The sequence below is a fragment of the Aplidium turbinatum genome, chromosome 1 (assembly GCF_918807975.1).
Source record: "Aplidium turbinatum chromosome 1, kaAplTurb1.1, whole genome shotgun sequence".
In the NCBI taxonomy this organism is placed as follows: Eukaryota; Metazoa; Chordata; class Ascidiacea; order Aplousobranchia; family Polyclinidae; genus Aplidium; species Aplidium turbinatum.
Genome location: NC_137472.1, coordinates 21,126,347 through 21,147,617, shown reverse-complemented (window position 1 = coordinate 21,147,617; position 21,271 = coordinate 21,126,347). Strand labels below are relative to the sequence as shown.

The 21,271-nt window shown below is 40.0% G+C and overlaps 1 protein-coding gene across 1 annotated transcript in view; it reads left to right on the top strand.

The window, feature by feature from the left end:
• LOC145773697 (G-protein coupled receptor 84-like) overlaps positions 1-21,271 on the top strand; it is a 33,797-nt gene that overhangs the window by 11,174 nt on the left and 1,352 nt on the right. Inside the window, exons 3-7 of the mRNA XM_082584835.1 lie at positions 8-130; positions 10,121-10,319; positions 10,989-11,120; positions 14,663-14,760; positions 20,967-21,152. Coding sequence (XP_082440961.1) covers positions 8-130; positions 10,121-10,319; positions 10,989-11,120; positions 14,663-14,760; positions 20,967-21,152 — 738 coding nt within the window. The remainder of the gene's footprint in view (positions 1-7; positions 131-10,120; positions 10,320-10,988; positions 11,121-14,662; positions 14,761-20,966; positions 21,153-21,271) is intronic.

Genomic DNA, 21,271 nt, shown 5'->3' with positions numbered 1-21,271 from the left:
GTTGCAGGCCATACTCAGCTGAAACGTGCATACTTCAAGGGTATTTTTACTTCTCTTGCGGGTATTCCTCCATGGTTTGTCTGATCACCATCACGATCAATAGGCTTCTTGGCACTGTGGCCCCGACAAGGTTGGTACTGTTTTTCTAAAAACTTGTCACTCACCGTAGACTGAGATGCGAATTGCCTTGTTATCACTGAGTAATTTTTGTTGTGACTTATATTATGATTTTATTTTGATTAAACATTGTTGGACCAATACTTCCATGTTGCCGATTCAATTAGCATTCTTATGTAAAGATAGAATGCATTTATAGACTTTTAAATTAGAGACAAAAGACTAAAAACAGTTTTTTTTCGCCAGGCCCCACATTCCAATACTGTGGCCACAACTCTTTTTCACCAATTCATTCTGTTGTCTCTTATTCACACAACTCCTGCTATACCCATAGGCTAGACTGCAGGGGTGGGCAAACTTTTTATCTCGAGGGCCGCATTCAGAATCTGAATTTGTTCGAGGGCCGCAGTATGTATTAAGATTATAATCCCAAAACATAAAGTCCAAAATAGTCAAACCACAAGCTTTTATTTGTTTTTATAGTGACGAAAAAAACGGAGATTTTATATACAGTACACGTGTTGCATAAAAGATATAAAAAATGTTTGTCTCAATTATTTATTTGAATACAACCCGCATCAAGATAACACTTTGCCAGACACACTTTGAGCGATTTAAACAAAACACATCTGTGAGCGAATTAACATAATCAGAAAAACTGTCGCAATTGTCGCTTTTCTCTCTACCAACACCAAGAGTCTTGGCCTTGATCCAAGACTAAAACGAAAAAGGAAGTTTCATGATGCGACAGGCCGAAGTCAGAAATTTCGATTGTGACGTAATCGGCTGTTTAGCAATGGCTGCTTTGACACTAATAATAAACATGCATTCATGCAAGATCACAATGTGGCTGGGGAAACAAACTACTACAATGCGACAAAAAGACTACAATTTATCTCTATCAAGATGAAATAAGTATATGAAGAAAAGGTTTAGTTAAGTCTTTGTAGTAATTAAAAGTTTCAAGCGATTTTAGAATTATTTTTTCTATATAGTTGCTTCAGGCTTTCGCGGGCCGCACAAAAAGTTGTTTCGGGCCGCATGCGGCCCGCGGGCCGTAGTTTGCCCACCTCTGGGCTAGATGTTACTTTCTCTGTGGTCTTTAGCTATGCTGTAGCCTAAGCCAGATTACTGGTTAGACTCTTCATCGTTTTTCGTGAACTTTTCCAGTGTTGATCATTTTTTCAATCTAACCCAGCTCATCGCTTGTCCAAGAAACCTTCCGTTTCCAAAAGTCCAGAATATATCCGCAGGATCAATTTACTGCAACTCCTCTGGAGCAACCAGTCGCTTGTCATTTTTCTTTCCACGACTCTTCAAGCATTCTCAGATAACACCGCATCTCGAATGAGTCCACTTTGTCCTGTCAATCTTCAGCATAGTGAAAGACTTGCAGCCATATAGGGTACGGCAGTAAGTAATATAATCATGAAGAGCAGTCTAGTCTTGAATGACAGCACTATCTCTCTTCTTCGAATCTCTACTGTGCTTGAACCTTTGTTGGTGATAGTAGACAGTAGACACTAAGCACAATATATCTCCCGCCTTCTTGATTTCTTGTTTTTCTGCAACAAACATGTTGCAACCAACATTGGTCTTGTCTACAACTAAAATCTTTGATTTATTCACATTTAAACAAAGCCTATACGTAATCCTAAAGTTGTTTACTGTTTTTTTCACGGTTCTGTACGTAACAATCCTTGTTATCCTTCACAGCTCTCACGATGGGCTCAGACAAATTCACCAGATAGCCTACGGTTACAATAACATAACATTCTTACCTTACTTTTTATTACTTACCTCACTTTCGCATTCTTCGCTTACGCATTTTTACCTCACTTTTTAGATTACACATGTTGAACCAGTCTGTGTTTTGGATAGCCTATTAGCCTAGTCAGTGGTGCCGAAGTTACTTGAGGATTGGGGAGGATAAATCTACATTTTATCAAGTTTTTGACAATTTTAAACATTGGGAGGATGCATATTTTTATACACAATTTTAGTGGTACCGGTATTAAGTTTATTAAACAATCACTGGACCTCGGTAAATTAGCTGCTAACAGCATAATATACAGATAAGAAATCATAGAGATAAAACTGCTACCAGTGCTCTTGTGAATAACTGTTGCAAGATTAAGAAACAAGCAAAGAAAAATTGGTACCTCCAGCGGGATTCGAACTTATGACTTTCCAATGAATACTTAGTTTTTCCAAAAAAACAAAACAGAAGTTATAGTTTTCTTCTTGTCATCTCCTTCGCTAGAATCCCCACGGCCACACTTAGTGCACTATAGGACAAAGTCACTAGTCAGGTCAGGTGACTGAAAACAATCGAAGCTACAGAAGAACATCTGCAAATTTATGACAAAACTAATAACTTTCAAACACATTACAAGAACTTGTTACAACCGAATATATTGTGCGGTAGTGCGCATTGAAAACTCATTAGCAATGTCATTTATGCTGATGTAATTAAGAATATTTTGGTGAATGTTGCAACAATGCTAGTAGTCCAGGAGTTATACGAGTTTATTACATTTTCATTAGGAAATTTAAGGAAGAACTTTTTAAATGTATTTTTGGGCGTAGAATCCAAAAATCGAGTGCTTACACGCCGAAAACTGAACAGTTTTGAGATATTAGCAATTTTTAATGTTTGTGGGCTACTTCCGTTTTTTTTAGTTTCTAATTTTTTCCTTTACCAATGTCATAGAATTAAGACAGCTTCTTAGTTCAAAAAGTAAAATTGGTCAAATTCTGCCAAGACAAAAGGTTATCTGTCATGGTTTTTGAGTAACTGTAACAGTTTTTGTGTTTTTCAAATATGAAACTGTAAAAAAAATACAATCTGAAATACAAGATTTAGTTAGATAATATTAAAATTATCGTTCTGACTTTCACTGTCATCTGAATCGTCAGATAAATTCGAATCCACGTAGTCACTGTCATTGTTATGTTGGTCTATTTCCAGAGAATCTGGCAGCTGAAAGCCTTCAAACCCATTTGGCACTATCTTGCCGCTATTATCCTCTTTCCACCCATGGTCTAAGGGTGACTCTGTCACAGGCTTGAATTCATTTGCAAGTTTCCACATCCTTGCAATAAAATTTGCTCAGAGCTAACATTGATGGAACTGCCTAAATCTGCCAGTGCTTGAAGGAATTGAGGGTACTTTAATGCAATTAAGAGTGGTCTAGTTTTCCCTTTGCCAAAGAAACAGGAATTGTAATCACACTCTGTGATGGCATGGTCCTGGCAAAGCTGTACAGAATAAGCCATTAATTTCACCGAGCTCCTCCATCATGCTTCTGATGTTAACAATACGCCGAGTATTGTTGTAAGCATGACTCATTTATAATAAAACCTCTGTTTGCAGGTCCACATCGCTGCATTAATGCAAGAGAATGATCATTACATCTGTGTCATTACAACACACATTCACCCTCAGAGGATTGTTACTACTTTTGTAGAGCTGAAAGATGTGATGCACCATCCTTGTGTCCGCTTCACTGTGTTCGCAGTCATATAAATAGCAGTCCTGTCTTATTACAAGATTGTTACTTTGCACACTAAATTCATAGCACTTTTTTCCCTTTGCCACAATTACTTTCTTGTTCCCGATTACTTCAGCATAGGCATTTGACTGCCACTCGTAAAACAAGAAAGCAAGGAAAGAATCTTTGAACTGTGATGAGGATAGGCACTTTGAAAAGCCTTTAGGTCTTTTTTGGCTAGGACCAGTAATGCTGATGACAGTGTCGGTGTCCCCCCGAATTTCATGAGCCAAATTTTTGGTTGTGTTCTAAATATAATCGTCACATACAAAGTGCACTTCTTCGCTAGTAGCTTTATAAATCATAGTTAAGAGAGCTTTGGCAATTCCACCATAAGTAGAAGGAAGGTTCGTAATCATTCTGATCAAGAACATGCCATCAAAAATAGTCACATCGCTTCCCGTATTCAACGGTTCATTAGCTGCCGTCGCAAGTGACTCAAGATGATTAGCCAATTTGGACTTGTTGGTTGTGGTCATACTTCCATCTACATTGCATAGACTAAGGGGAACTAGGCTACTGACAGTGGGTGAGACAAGACTTTTCTTAAGTCAAGCTTTTTTTGGCAGGACAAGTAAAGAAGTCTGCCAAACATGTCTTTGGAACATTTCAGCTCTACCACTTTCTTATCTTTTGTGGTGATGAAAACCTTTGCTGCATTGCTAGCGAAATTTCTAACTTTCCTTCTCTTGATGGGCTTTTCAGTTCGCGCTGGATCTTCTTTATTTCATCAAGGAACTCTTGTTGCCATTCAAAACCTTTGCTAATTGTGTTTAAGAGATCATTTCTGATCTCATCTGGAGCTGGCTTTCTACACGATAGCTTGATCAAGTGATTGCTTTGTTCAACATGTTGAAATGGATTCATGGTCGAATCGATAGTTTCACCAATCTTCATGAAATCAGCATGGTCTATTTTTATTCTGTAGGGTTTTGATTCCTGGTAAACAGTTTCATAATGTTTCATACCAGCCTTCTCCATCGCATAATTTATCACTTGACTCCTTACATACCCTGTGACATTCCATCTTCGTTGGGCAGGAAAACTCTGCGTGAACGCACTTATGCCAATCATCCTGGATGCAGCATCCACATTCACAGTCATCTCCACTGCTTGATCAACAGGTAATCTGGAGAAGGAATGTCCAGACAACCTCACAGAGATGGCTCCTTTCTCCAGCTGATCACGTATGCCAGGGTGTGTGTAGTCCATGTTCAACAGTTTCAGAAAGTACAGTAGCATATGTCTGGAATAGTTGGGCTTGTTGCAGGCAAAAAACACAGGGATTATTGTTTTCAGAGCATGAGTAATGAGCTCAATATCATTCGTCTTTACAGCTCTATTCATAAGTAAAAATCGCTGTACAAGATTGATGTAAGTTGTAAAGAAACCAGAACTGGGCTGTACCGCCATGGTTCCTGTTCCGTGTGTCGTTACAGAACTTCTCATAATCATTCATAAGACCTTTAAAGGCATCTGATTTCTCTACATCTTCAATATGTATACTGTTTCGAAGCATTGCTGTGATGATAGCATGTCTATTAACATTGTCCTTCATCTGCTCTAAGAACGACTCCACTTGTTTTTTCCTGAACGCAGTGGAAAGTAAAACATGCAATCGCTTACACCTGTTGTAATGCTTTCCTGATTAGCAGCCGCTAATTGACCCAGGAGCTAGTACTTCCGATTGAGTATGGATGTATGGACCTCCAGAATCCTCTACCATACATATATTTGTAGAACTGCACAAGGTCTTCAGATGAAAATCTTTGCTGATGAAAATCTCACATGTGATAACGGAAACTACGAGATTTCAACAAGTAACCTAAATAGGCTACAGCATAAAAAGCCTTAGGTGATGTCACTGGCTACAGACAAACATTAATTTGCAGGCTAACCAGTCTTGTGACGTTTCAAGTGCAAAAGCTATCTGTCTTGCTTTCAGAACTGCTTTATAAACTCCACAGCTTTCAATATCATTTTACCACGCACACAAAGCAACGTGGTTTTCAGCACTGTTGCCAGATGTTTTAAAATTTCCAGCCCAAATTTATAGGAAAACTAGCCTAAAATTAGCCCAATCGTTACACGTAATGAAACAAGTACAAACATAACCCAACTTATTGTGCAAAGTGAAGTCATCAAAACTGAAAATTGTAAAGTAACAATAATATTTATTCTATTAAAGTAGGTTCGAATTGAAACGAAACAACCAGACCACAACCCATCACAGTTAAAATTTTGCCGCGACCAAGAAACAAAACTACCCGAATTCCGAGGGAAAACAGTGGAACTAGCGACTTTGGTTTTGAGCCATGTATTCAAATTCAGCCGCTATCCAACGACCGCGAAGTCCTCCTGAGCTCCCAAGCAATAACGTCATTCTCTTGCTAGCCCAAAAAATGCAAATATCTCAAAAATGTCCAGTTTTCGGCTTGTAAGCACTCGATTTTTGGATTCTACGTCCAAAAATACATCTAAAAGAGTCATCGTTGAAATTCCTAATGAAAATGTAATTAAAGCCATGTAACTCCTGCTCTACTAGCATTCAATCTTTTTTGTCCTAAAATATTTCTCAGCCAGGTTTTCAATCTACGAAGATTAGAAAACGACCTCTCAGGCTTTCACAAGCAGCAGAGCTTACCGGGCAAACTAAGAGGATCTTTATCAGCTGGAGTATTTGAGAATAGAGAGGTTTTTCCAACTCGGACAATGCCTGGTAAGCTCTTTCAGCATCGTACAGAGATTTTGCTCCTGTTGCCTTTCTGTCTGAATCAATTTGATAACTCATCGATTGTTATTCAGCTCTGGATAATTCCAACAAAAAAAAAACTTTTTTCCGAGTGCCGAAGATATTTTAACGGTTTCTGGGCGACTTTTGGCCACTGAATCCAAAAATAACATCGGTTTCTTTAAATTGGCTTTAATTTTTGAGATATTTTATGGTTTTGCTTTGAAAAGTTGGTCATTCCATATCAAAACAGCTAATATGAAGATATCTTGTATATGGTACCTCTCAGATTTTGCTGAAAAGTTATCATACTATGCCTTAGGCTACCTAACGAAAGAATATCAAGTTTTAGATCAATATCTTAAACGGCTTTTCCATGGCGGCCATTTGAATTTCGGGCGCTACCCTCGTTTTTGACTTGGGGGGGGGGGGGTAGCGAATAGCAATTTCAGCCATTTTCTGAGCCCCATATCTTTTATTGTAATTGTGGTAGAAGACTAAAAATTGCTGTGCTAGTTCATTATAAACTATACTACACAATTCAATAGTAAAAAACAACATCTCGTGATGCATAAGTGTTAGGTGGGTCATCAAAATCCTGTTTTTGTTGGCCCGTATAAATGTTTTTTTTTTCAGTTTTCAAATGCTTCTACCAGGAACCAATCAAAATATTTTTCTAAAACCTACGGACTCAGTGCTCGAAAATACAAACTTAACCAAAAAGATTACGAAAATGTTCTGACACTGCTTTCACAGTTTCTTAGTCAATAGAATAGATGATAGATAAGCTGATTTGAGCTATGTATTTTACATAATGCAGAATTATAGTGCAAACTGAAAACAATTTAGTTTTTGAACACGACTTGATCATTTTCCTACAATTTTATCTCCACACCATAGCTCATTGATTGCAGGTGAGTTCTTTTTCATGGGTGAGTTCAGTTCAGTTTATTGTTTTGCTGGCGATAAACAAACAAAAAGTACATACAAATTGACTGTCTATATCAGCACAACAGGATGGCAACGAAAGACCTGTAAGGTCATCTGAGATAAAGAGGTGAAAGCACCATTTTGAAAATAAATTAATGGTCAACAGTGTCAGCATTCCAATGTTTATGATCACTAAGCATAGTACCTACTTACTTTCACTGTATTAATGATAAGTCATTGTTGAATTTTCTTTGACCTACATTAAGGACTTGAGGTTATTTGCTAAAAATTACCAAAATGTTACATTTTAAAGACATAAAATTTATAGTGAAGGAGTTTGATCAACAAAGATTTTATTTCATGAAATGAAAGAATAAACGTGTGTGTTTGTATGGTATAAATTTCAGCATGACCATAAAATGCCCACGCGGTCATTTGGGGCTCTAAACATAGGAGTAAAAATGGGCAATTTCTGCCTGATAGGGTTTTCAGACCCCATAAAATTTCTCTGTTAATGGCACCACAACTTTCAAATTCAAGTTGGCAGAAGAAAGTTTCCAAATATTACAAATAATTAGGTTTTAGAGAGATATTTTGGTTGGTTTGGGCGGTAGAAGCATTTAAAAACTGAAAAAAACACTTATACGGACCAACAAAAACAGGATTTTGATGACCCACCTAACACCTATGCATCACGAAATGTTGTTTTTTATTATTGAATTGTGTAGTATAGTTTATAATAAACTAGCACAGCAATTTTTAGTCTTCTACCACAATCACAATAAAAGTTATGAGGCTCTGAAAATGGCTGAAATTGCTATTCGCTCCCCCCCCCCAAGTCAAAAACGAGGGTAGCGCCCGAAATTCAAATGGCCCCTTAAAAAAGCCGTTTAAGATATTGATCTAAAACTTAGGATTCTTTCGTTTGGCAGCTTAAGGCATAGTATGACAACTTTTTAGCAAAATCTGAGAGGTACCATATTATATTTGCTGTTTTGATATGGAATGACCACTTGTTTGGAACAAAACCATGAAATATCTCAAAAATTAGAGCCAATTCGTAAAAACCAAGGTCATTTTTGGATTCAGCGGCATTAAAATACCCCAAAACCGTTAAAACTTTCTTGGCACCAAAATGTGTGTTGACCAGTGTAATTTTTTACTATTTCAGGAACTAAGCCGGCCTTGAAAATTCGTGCAAGTTCTTTCTACTTTGCCGAATCGGAATTCAGGCTACTTTTAAACCGTTCGGTTGGTTCAAAGATAACTCTGTCCATGAACTGATTGTAAAGTATTTTATAATGCAGTTGAGTGTCTGCAGTAGCTGCCATCGAGCCTCCACCCAATCTTTCAGGGACTCTTCTTTGCGGGGTGCTTGCAAAGGCGTGATAAAATTAGGCGCAAATTTTTTCGGAAGTGAAACTGCATTTTTGTAATTGTTCTCAAACTCCGAATCACGATATTTCTTCAGAGTGATTTTCAAGGTCTGAAACAGCTCTTGAGTTAGGTTTTATGGATGCCCCCTTGCCCTCAATTTTTCTGTGGATGGGGGGCAGAGAGGACAATGGTGCCCTTTTAAGGTTATGTAAGCTACTGCATATTTTGCAATATAACAATTTCTGCTACCGGTAGGCTATTCGCTTTTAGCTTAATTATAATCTTTTCTTTTTGCCTTTAAGAATATTTACGACACAAAATTCTGCATCACAGTAGGTTACATCATTATGACATAGTTTGATGCCCTTCCATGCCATTATTTTTGTTTTTGTTTGTTTGTTTATCTTTATCCTGCATTGCGGGAAAGCGGACTTGAGCGCTATGCATCGGTGTACGCTTTCCGACGTACACCTGACCCACGCTGCAGCCGACGGCAATGTCTGTTTCCGGTTGTCTACTTTACTTATGACTTAAATTTGGTACTACCCATTACTCGAAATCGATCACTGGGTAGAGGCAATTATCGTAAAGTTTCTTGCCTAGAGAAACAACAGCAAGTGCGGGTGGCTGGAGTCGAACATGCAGGCTTTCAACTGTGAGCCCAACTCTTTGTATAGCCTACCGGACACTTGTATCATCACTCTATAATGAGCTGATAGATGAGCATTATAGCTATATCTTATCTTAAAACTTAAAAAAAGGCCTTTCAGCAATAAAAGTGCCCTTTTTTCATAATCTTGCCCCCCAGTCAAAAGTCCATCCGGCGCCCCTGACCAGAAGCAACAATTTCTGACAATAACATGATAGTTGACCACCATTGACTGTATCGGTGTCACCCTCCACGTTGCACAACCATCTCGTTGGGCACAATGGCCGTAGTTTGCTTCAATGAAGATCATTCACTGTCTAGCGTCAAATCCAAGACAGTTTAGAACTGTGATCAAATTTCAATAAAAGAAAGACAACAGAAATTTAAGATGCTTGCAAACAACTAAACCTAAGTACAACTTCATAGCAAATATTTTTTTCTAAATTATTGGGGAGGATGCTGCCAAAATATTGGGGGGATATATCCCCCACTACTTCGGCACCACTGAGCCTAATTGTGGCGCTATAATGGCTAATAATGGGTGTTACATTCATTTGCAGCATAGGCTAACTTGAGCAGGTCGATGTAAATTATGCCTAATTCAGTTAGGCTATGCAATGATAAAGTGCAATGTCAATTCCCATAAAATATTAAACTGATGCATAGGAAGTTACAATAAAGTTATTTAGACTAGTAAAAATTGATTTGTTACACAGTTTGTTCATTATATCTTATATGCTTAGCTTACTATGGTCGCCACAGGTATCGTTCAATCTCTCCGAAAATGCTGACCGCAGCGATATTTTTGTGTTGGGTCATTGCTCCCTTGTTTCTTCTGCCATTTCTCGTGGAATCTTTGCGCTTAAACACCACAGGCAAAGCCGCCATTACTGGGTGGAGAGCTGATCAGCTTCTTTGTACGTTTGTATACCTCAGTGACGGTTGGATGAAATACATGAAAGTGAGTTTCTGGATCGTCAGGTTTATCACTTTAACCGCTACTGTGTCTTCATAGGTTAATACTCTTGAATCCGTTTGGCTGTGGCTAGATTTCAAAGTTTATACAGTAGTTCTTTCTCAGTTCAATTCAAAATGTTTTGTAAGTGGGAAAAAAAATTATTTAAGAATAAAAAGTAGGCTGCGCGAAAAAAAATTTCATGGAGATTCTATCATATGCTTGCAACCTTAGTAAGCTTTCTCACAGACACGAATGTATGTCGAAAAAGTATGCAAAACTATTTAAGTTTTGTGGATGTAATTAAAAGGAAATTGAGAAAAACGATGCACAATAAAAAAAATATTGCTAAGAAACGTCGCATTGTGTATGTTTCATGGAATATATATCAAGCCTATGAAAGCTTGTCGCCACTTTCAACATAGCCCTTGTTTAGAGCACACGTTTACCCTTTTGAGGTTGTTATTTTTGTATTCTCTGATCGGGGGCACAGCCGACTATTGACCATATATCAGAGAATTCTTCATAATGTAAACTATTTTAGTTAGAGTAGTGTAGCCAGATAAATATTTTTACAAAAGCGAGAATATTTTTCTTGTGGGAAATAGTTTTTATGGTTGACACAAGTGTAGGCTACCAATGAAAGTTGTCTTTGCAAAATTGTTTCGATTTCAGTTCATTAGATTCATCTTCCAATTGTTTCCGATCTTAATCATGGTGATCAGTTATTGCACGATCTTTGCTTGTGTGCGAAGGAGCAACACCAGGAGAAAGGCGAATGCAATAAGTGGATACTACCAGTATCCGGTAAGCAACAGTAGGGTCGTACTTCAATAATAGGCCTACAGCTGATAGTATTTAATTATTTTGTCTAGTAGAATTTTTTGTTGAAATGACTTACTTATTTTTTGCATGAAGATAATTATAGCCTATGACGAGACATGTTGGGTTGTTGGCCTACCTTTTGGGGTGACCTATGCTATAGCACAGTGGTTCTTAACCTTTTTTTCCCCAGCGCCCCTTTTCAGAGATTTCCATAGTCTGGCGCCCACCATAATATAAGGGCTGTAGCCTACTAATGACATTTTCTTCCAAGACTATAAGGCTAACCTACAGCCAGTAGTAATTAGTTATTAGTTAGTAAGAAAAAACCAGTTTAAGCCGATGTTAGTTTTAATACTAAAAAATCAGCACAGATGCGCCTTAAGGCTCTTAACTTAAAAGTCTTAAGGCACATCTCTGCTGATTTTTTAGTAGTTAGTAAGAGTTACACTAATAACCATTATTGACTGACTCAGGCCCGCAACCAGCAAATATTTTCGGGGGGGGCATTTAATTTTTATCAAAGAACAAACATTAAAATGATGCATTGTGACATTTTTATGTTAATGTCCACGCCCATTGATAGGGTGTGTGGCACTACCATGCTACGGTTCAGTGGTCATAACTTATGTCAATCACGTTTTTGTTTAGTACAGCATTAAAGGAAATTAGCCTTTGTAACCTTTTCTCATTTAGCTATGACTACCCAAGGAAGAAAATTACGATATCACAGTAATGTGTTCAGTCGGTTACAAATAAAATACAACATCTGTAGGCTACGAACTGCATTGGCACGACTGGAGTCATAAATTAATCAATAACATATATTTACATCAACATAAACAAACAGATACATATGAATAAACTCAACAGTAATTACAAATTACAATCCTGAAACATTTTGTTGGCTCAACAAGTTTTTATGTTTGTAGGCCCAAAGAAGTTGACTTTGCAAATGCAAAATGACATTTTAATTTAGAGCATAATGTCTAACTTTCTACTTGATTTGGCAAGTTCGTTTAACACCAATTCCGCGCTTGGAATTTGAGTACGATGGATTTGCATGAGAGCTAGTCCAGAAAGTCTGTCCTGCCCCATTATGCTTCTAAGGTAACTTTTCAAGCGTCGTAAACAGCTAAATGTTCTTTCTGCAGAAGCAATTGTGACTGGAAGTGTAGCCAAAATTATCAAGAGTTTGTAAATGTTTGGATAAAACTCTTTTTGGGATTCTATTGCTGACACCGCATCAATCGCACTTGCTGTCCTTTCACTTTCAAGAATTCATTTAAAATCAGATTTACAAATGCCTAAGCCCAACTGAGTAGCTTATTCACCACGCTATCGCAGCTGCTTTTGATCTCGAATTATTTAGTTGTTTTTAAACGCTTTTTATGGTGATGATGGATGCTGACATTATGTATACGCTAACGAAACAGATAATGAGGATGCCAGCCTAATTTATCGAACAAAATTGTTAGCATAGCTTCCAACCAGCGTAGCCTACTTTCGGTTTCGATAGTCTACACTCTACAGTGCGTGCACGGACATTTTGCTGAAAGGACATTTTGCCGAAAGACATTTTGCCGAAAGGACATTTTGCCGAAACTCATTTTGCCGACAGGACTAATTACCGAATTCTATAATTTCGCCAATTTGTCTAATCGGCATTTAGTCCTTTCGGCAATTAGTCTTTCGGCAAAATGAGTTTCGAAAAAATGTCTATTCGGCAAAATGTCTTTCGGCAAAATGTCCTTTCGGCAAAATGTTTTTTCGACAAAATGTCCGGGTACACTACAGTATGGCTGAACGTGTACGACGTATAGTAGGGCCTACATTTCATACTGCATAAAACGCTTAAAAAAATTTCAAAAAACTTCGGGGGGGGCAAATGCCCCCAATGCCCCCCCCTGGTTGCGGGCTTGGACTGACTATTATTATGACCAGTCCTTATGGTTTGCTTGCACTGCCTGCCCGCTGTCCCTGCCAAAAGCTGACCACAAAATTCCATTTACTTACTACAAGGAAAGGGAAACAATGCCCATTATCAACAACAAAGGCCATGCACAACACCATCCGACGTCCACGCTTGTCGGATGGTGTTGTGCATTGTGCTGTATAGGCCAACATAGAATGCTCTGAGAGAGAATCACTACTTCCCTTGTTAAACACAATCTCTATACTGTATATAGCTCCTCATCCTCGGTGGATTCTCGTACCCCCAGCAGAACTACTAAAGCAAATTTGCAGTGAGGAAAATATCGTTACACCTTCTGAATGTAGCGCCCCCTATAACGCCCCCTGAATATTTCCGCCCCTCTAAAAGTTAACAGCGCCCACTAGGGGGCGGTAGCGCCCAGGTTAAGAACCACTGCTATAGCAGAAGCATTGTAATCACTATTCATAGTCTACAAAAGTCTAGTGGCACAAAAGTAGCCTAATCCAAAATCACTCAAAATATATAGGCTACAAAGACAATAGTTTTCAAACTGGCCACTATTCAAGACTAAGTCATAGCCTACTGACGATTTTGACTGTTATCAAGCGTGCCAACAGTTAATCAGCTTCCAGTAATATTTGCAGCTTGCACATTGGTATGGCCTGTGTAGATAAGTCACCACTCACCAAGGATAGGCTACAATGCTTCGAAACTATTGAGCAACAAAATTTTATTTCGCCGCAATGATTTCATTTCGAAGTAGTTAGCTCAGTGGGTACGCGCCTGGCTCAAGATCACACGGCGCTGGTTCGACTCTCAATTCAATTTATTTTTCTTTGTCAGAATACAAAAGAAATGATATTGTAAAAAAGAAATAGCCTACAGTAACAAAACCAGCAAAAGAAAAAGGTGACAAAACCATAATGGTTTAAGACGTGTATGAAAGGATCTAATATTGCAGTATCATCATCATCATCATCAGCCGGTCATGCCACTGCTGGCAGATAGCCTCCACATACGTTTCCACACCATTCTGTCTTTTGCTGTTCTCAATATTGCAGTATATGCATCGATAAATATACTTAAGCACGGCCACCAAACCTGATACTTTAAAACAAGTAGATGAATTAGTTAAGAATCAGTCGCCTCCTCGTTCTTGAAATAACTGGAACGCCAATTCTTAAAGCAATGAGAACACGACTGAACCCAACAACATCACAAAAACAAACTAATACACACACACACATTATCTCGGGGTGTGCGTTTGAGCAGCGCATTTCAGGACTCTCTCCATGCAGCGGCACCTAATGAATGAAATAATTCCCCAGCAACAAGACTTCAACAATCGGAAAACTTCACTCTGCCAATCTCGGTAACCGGCCCTGTGTCAAGAGTATGGGAAACTACCAGGTATAACCTATCAAGGCTTTGTCAGTCCGAGGATAAAGATTCAAAACCAACCAAACCAAGTACGGTAGAATAATTTCTCGGGAAAGAATTTCGTACAAACTTTGTTTTATCCAAACAAACTTCCTTTCGAACACTTTTAGATGTTAGTTTGTATTTGCTACTAACGTTTTTTCTTTTAAAGAAACGAATTGAAGCGGCAAGGTTAAATAAACGATTGGATAATCTTGAAACACCCGAAACAGAAAATGAAGAAACAAAATTCAAAACTACTGGCTTGAAGTAAGTCAGACGATCCTCAACAAGTTAAAATTAGCTGTTTGCATTTGTTTTCTAGCCACTCAGTTTAATAACAGTTTCAGTCCACAAATTTGTTTAGGTTTTTTTGTTTGTTTGTTTGTTTATCTTTATCCTGCATTGCGGGAAAGCGGACTTGAGCGCTATGCATCGGTGTACGCCTTCCGACATACACCTGACCCACGCTGCAGCCGACGGCAATGTCTGTTTTCCGGTTGTCTACTTTACTTATGACTTAAATTTGGTAGCCTACTACCCATTACTCGAAATCGATCACTAGGTAGAGGCAATTATCGTTAAGTTTCTTGCCCAGAGAAACAACAGCAAGTGCGGGTGGTTGGAGTCGAACATGCAGGCTCTCGACTGCGAGCCCAACGCGCTAACCACTCGGCCACGGCTGCCGAGTGGTTAGCGCGTTTATTGGAATCTGTTTATTAGCAGCTCTTTGCATTCCAATGTCAAAACAAGGTGATTTTTTTTGTGTTAACATTAGACTTTTTAGCAAAGTGCAAAAGATTCAATTCTAGTCGATGCTGCAACAAATTTGTTGTTTAAAATGGAAATCTTTTCAAGAATTTGGTTTTGCATCAGGCTAACCCCTGAGCTTTGTTGAAAAGTTGTTTAGATTGTAACCACTATACTTGAGACATTTCAAGTTGAGGAAGGGACTTACCGTAATGACATTGATTCCATCTTTAACTATGTGAGACAATCGTGGGCTAGCCCACTGGCTAAAATTTTTTGCCTGTAGTGTTGGGCTTGGCTTGTATATTTTAGTCGTTTCATCCAATTTATACAACTTGGGTCCGAACAAAGTTGATATGAATTGTGATGAGATGAGGTATATAGCCTCTAACCGATACCGACCGCCGATTGTGCACTATTTCTGTTGATAGATGTGTTCTTTCTTTTTGATAACCGCTATGTATATGAGCTGCTATCCAACCTGTCTTCTTCCTAACTTTCGACTCAAGTTCCACATGTGTTGAGTGAAGATTGATGGTATATTGTTAACAAGAGACGGGTTCAATTGTGATGTGGAATAGTCACTTCACACTCTTAATTACGTCCGTCCGTTAGATTCACACATCGTAAAAGGAAGACGAAGCACGTTTGGAAAACACAAGTTAGAAAATTAGAAAAAGAATGACGAGAGATTGTCGCTCAAGCGTGACAGTGCATCGCAATGATGACGTCACGATTGCGCGACAATCCATGTCACAATACGGAGACAGATAACTTGGCCATAATTTCGTGAACATAGCAGCCTCCAAGATGAATATTACAATATCCATCTTCCAGAAGATTATTTTTGCCTAAACGAAATTACTCATCATTGGCCATACCTAACACGCATTAAACATAATAGCAATACCGCATAAAATTGTCGTATAAATAACATACATACGACATAGTCATGTAGATGAACCTGTAGTCCCGCACTGCTGTCTGAAGGTATTTAAAACGGACCATGCTCACACGACATTACAGTACTAACACACCATACACCTAAAGTTATACAAAACAAAGTTGTCATAAGAAGATACTAAATTAAATGTGAAAGAAGGAATAAGATGCTCAGCTTAGTCACAGGTATCACAAGCAAATTTGCTGTAAGCGATATTGGCGTAACTCAAAGTGACAATATGTACTTGATAAATACATACGGTTCCAGCCAGACTGTATCTATTTAATTTGTAAACAGCCAACATAAGCATCATACATCACACAAGTCATAAACAATTAAACATTAATAAAAAAGTGAACACATTTTCTATGAGTGACGTCCCTTAACGTCCATCTGGGGGGCCCGAACCAACTGGAGCGAGCACAGCAGTGCGTGCCCGCGCGCCCTCTACCGGAGCAACGCAAGAAATATCACGAAGCACGGTTTCAACGTGCGACTTCTTTGTGTTAGTGTCCCATGTTACCACAGCCACCCTCACCCTTCTCACAAACTCTTTACCCTTTCGATGCTGCGGTAAAATTTCAACCACTCTGCCGACTCGGTAGTCCCCTCGTTTGGATCGGTCGTTCATATCCCATACGAGGACCAAGTCTCCGGGTTCTAAATTGCGACAGATGTCTCTCCATTTTCTTCGACCCCGCAACTTAGGTAGGTAGAAATCTGTCCAGTGACCCCAAAACTTATCAGCGAGTGACATGCTACGCCGCGAATCTGCCAGCGTGGCCTCTTTTAACTCCTGCCTTAATTCATCCGCAATGCAGTCGCGCGTCAAATTTTTACGTTTTAACCAGTTCACGTTCTCAAGATTATCGCGAACCTGCACTTTCCTGACTGTGACACGACTGTCCGAACAGAGAGGAGACCGCCCTCCACCGGCTAGCCATCCCAACGGTGTATTGATCGCGTGCGGCTCATACAACGTTTTACCAACTCGCTCTTCAAGCACAGTTAACAAGAATGGACAGTCATCGCCTATCAAAATGTCCACAGTCTGACGATTTTCTAATTCAAACACACTAATGTCATCAAAATGTCTGTAGCCACTCAATTCTTGCTTATGGGGCAAGGTTTCAATGTCATCGCTCCATGGCGTCGAACAAACAACATTATCTATATTAAAACTCTCACCAGTCGACAACGATTTTACCACAAATTTGACCAAACCAGCATCAACTTTCGTCTCACCGTTTAATGTTTTCATGGTAAAGGAAATGTTTTCATAGGGCTGTAACCCCAACTCTGCACACAAAGATTTTGATACCAGCGTTATCTGGGATCCATAATCAAGCTGACAGTACACCAACTTTTCTAACCCAGTTGCCGGGTTTATGACCTTCACAGCAACTGTTCGGTTTAAAACTTTACAAGGTGTCACTTTCACATTTCTCAAAGAGACTGATTTTTCTCTACCTTGAACTCCAGTTTTATTAACCGCAGACTTGTCAACTTTGTCCACAGCGGACTCGCGTACCTTCTTTGGAACTGGTTTGTTTGCTGGCCTATCATTAACGACCCATTCATGCAACATAGCGAAATGCTTCGGTGTTTTATAGTTAGCATCCTGACACTGATCACAGTTCATGGCACAGCGACAATCTCTAGCCCGATGCTTTCCTCCACAATTATAACAGAGCCAATGTTTGTAGAAAAACTCTTCACGCTTTGCCACAGTCATACCCTGCAAACGATGACATACCTCCAAACCATGATCCACATTCACACCAAACGAAAGGCAACACTCACACAACGAGACACTCGTTTTTGACGTTGCGGAATTTATATTACCATAGCCGTCAACCTTGGCCGCCGTATGTTTCACTTGCAATGCACCCGCGTCCCTTTTACTCTCCGACTTACCAAAAGAATGGTTATTGCTCGACTTATGGTCCTCACTCATTAACCAAACGCCAAAGTCGGTTGATTTCGCATTTTCTTCCGCAATAACAAACTGCAACAAACTATCAAAGGAAGGGTCCGCCGTACAACCAAATTTATCACCTAAGAAATCAATGAAGCGTTGACGCGCATAAACGGGCAAACGTTTAGCTAGATCACAGACAAATTTCCCTTCAAGGTAGTCCAACCGCTTGTATGCTGCCGCATATATTTGGCAATCTAGTAATTCTGCCCGAAACTTGCGCCAACCAGTAATGTCAGCCCCCGACACACGCGGCCCAAATCGGATACTTTTAACACAAGCCTCAGAATTAAAACCGCCGCGAACAGAAAATCTTAAAGACAAACGCTCCAATGCCATATTAGCACGCATTGCTTCGTTGTAACCTGGGGTGCTACTGATCACCAAGCTTATGTCTTGAGCAGCAGTTTTAATACATGCTGCTCTAATCAAGCTCAGTCTCATATCCTCATATGGGCATTTTTCTAACAAAGCATTTATCTCGTTTTTAAAAACAATAAAGGGCATAGAAAACCCGTCATATTTTATGAGCGAGGCCATGTCAAGATAGTCCTTCCTTGACGCCTTTTCGCACGCTCCGTCGTAGGCTAGGGGCGGTTGCTGTTCTCTCCTTGCCATCACGTCACTTTCATGCAGGGGTAAGCCATAATACCCATCATGGACTGCACTACCCTTAGGGATATACCTAGTAGTATCAGTAAATCCTGGCGGAGGTCTAATAGGTCTCTCATAAACAGGTACATTTAAGCTAGGGGCCATTAACTTGTCTGCTTTGTTAGCAGCCTCCATATGGGCACAGAATTTAGACAACACTGAGTGAGGGGCTTTTTTTGGTTTCTCGCTTTCCTTGAGATGGGGACCATCTTTCACCTGGGCGCTCGTCTTGGAATCCCGCGTGCGATAACTCCTCAAGCTATGTGTCTTCTCTGTATAGCATTCCGACATGGCCATCTGCTTCTGCAAGCTTGCACGTACTTGTAACTCCCTAAGCTCTCTGGCCAGCTTACGCTCTTCTCGGGCTTCCTGTTCCCGGGCCTCCTTAAGCTCTCTGGCCAGCTTACGCTCTTCTCGGGCTTCCTGTTCTCGGGCCTCCTTCAATTTCCTTGTCTCTCGCGCCTCATCTAAGCGGTTCTCAATTTGAATCTGTTCTAATTGAGTTTCCAGATCAATCTGAGCTAAAATATGCGCAGACCTTCTGCTTTTCCCTGCAGATGAGGGAGGGACCCCAATGGTTATGTTTGGCAGGGAAGCTGAATTTACTGGGGGCGAGTCTGTTAGCTCCTCCCATCGTTCTTTACATCTCCTCACCAACATTTCAAACTCGGGGGCGACTCGAGGTTCGGAGTCCTTTTTCTGCGTAATGGCACAAAAGTCTCTAACCCTCCAATCTAGAGCCTTGACATGCTGTGATTCAAATTCTATCACTTCGTCTCTGCTTCTTAGTTCCCCAAGCTGTCTCGTGGCCGCACTGATGTCACTAAGTAGCTGACGCCTTCGTTGACGGGCTTCCCTGTCATTCTGTAGCCCTAACACTTCCTGGTGAACCTCCTCTCTACCGACCTCTGAGGGCAGTTGTGACTGTACTACTGGTCCACTCACCGGAAGCCGCGCTACGGTGGCCCCACTCTCCGCGACAGATCCACCTCGCCCCACCAAAGAGCGGCGGACCGGCTCCTGTACACTCCCCAGCCCGCCCGAGACCCACAGACAGTCCTCAAGGGAAGCGGCACTCATAGTTATTTCAGTAACTTATTAAATGGAATATGTATGGTAATCAACAAATTAACTTTTACTACTAAATTGCAGTAGGCTACACAAATTTGCTATAAAAGCTCGATAACCTACACATTCAAATAAGTAACACACTGACCAGAGGCAGGAAATAGTCCTCGCACCACTGCCCTTACAAGAAGCGTCGCACTCTTTGTCCACGTGATCCAGTTTCAAAATGGCGTCGCGCGCTTCGTCTTGTGGTCGGTGGAATAACACAGTTTCTTGCTCTCCTCGGACAGTTCGATCGTCGACGGATTGTTGGTCTGGTGACCGTTCCCCAGCCGCTTCAGGCAGTATAAAGTAACCGTGCTTATACTGCCCCACAGTAGAATTAGTGACTTCTCTAGCTGGAGATCTGGTTTCGCTTTTTCGATTGCTGTTCTTTGGCCGCTTCGGTTGGCCAGCAATATGCGTTTTACAGCACCAGCAAAAAACAATTCTTGTAGCTTCACGATTGAAGTGACCAGAGCCACACAATTGAAGATGTTCTTTCTTTTTGATAACCGCTATGTATATGAGCTGCTATCCAACCTGTCTTCTTCCTAACTTTCGACTCAAGTTCCACATGTGTTGAGTGAAGATTGATGGTATATTGTTAACAAGAGACGGGTTCAATTGTGATGTGGAATAGTCACTTCACACTCTTAATTACGTCCGTCCGTTAGATTCACACATCGTAAAAGGAAGACGAAGCACGTTTGGAAAACACAAGTTAGAAAATTAGAAAAAGAATGACGAGAGATTGTCGCTCAAGCGTGACAGTGCATCGCAATGATGACGTCACGATTGCGCGACAATCCATGTCACAATACGGAGACAGATAACTTGGCCATAATTTCGTGAACAAGATGTGTCATCAGACATGGAGAAATCTCAGGTAAGTAAGAATATGAAACCCAAATAAGAATATGAAACGCCGCTTGCCAGATGCTTGCTTGACCGAAGTCTATTGATTATTGGTAGCTATTTTATAAAACAACATTAAACATGTATTTTCCGTTCATTCAAGATAACTATTACTGTTTGATTTAGCTATTATCGCAATCCACATCCTTCTACCGTGCAGCAACGCGGTGTTGGTGTCACTAGATGCAGGTCATCCAGTCATCAATTACGAAGAGGAAAAGAAGTCCACCTATTGTATGTTAGTGTCATCGTGTGTGTGACGTTGACATTTCTCTTTCTTCCGAGTTTCGTGATCAACATCATCCCAGGAAAGTAAGTGATATTCATGGTAGGTCTCGGATCGACCTCATGTAGACTACATTTTGACGTCAATTTACTTTAAAGTCAATCGATCTTATAAGCTAGATCCTGATTGAAACGCTTCCTGTTTT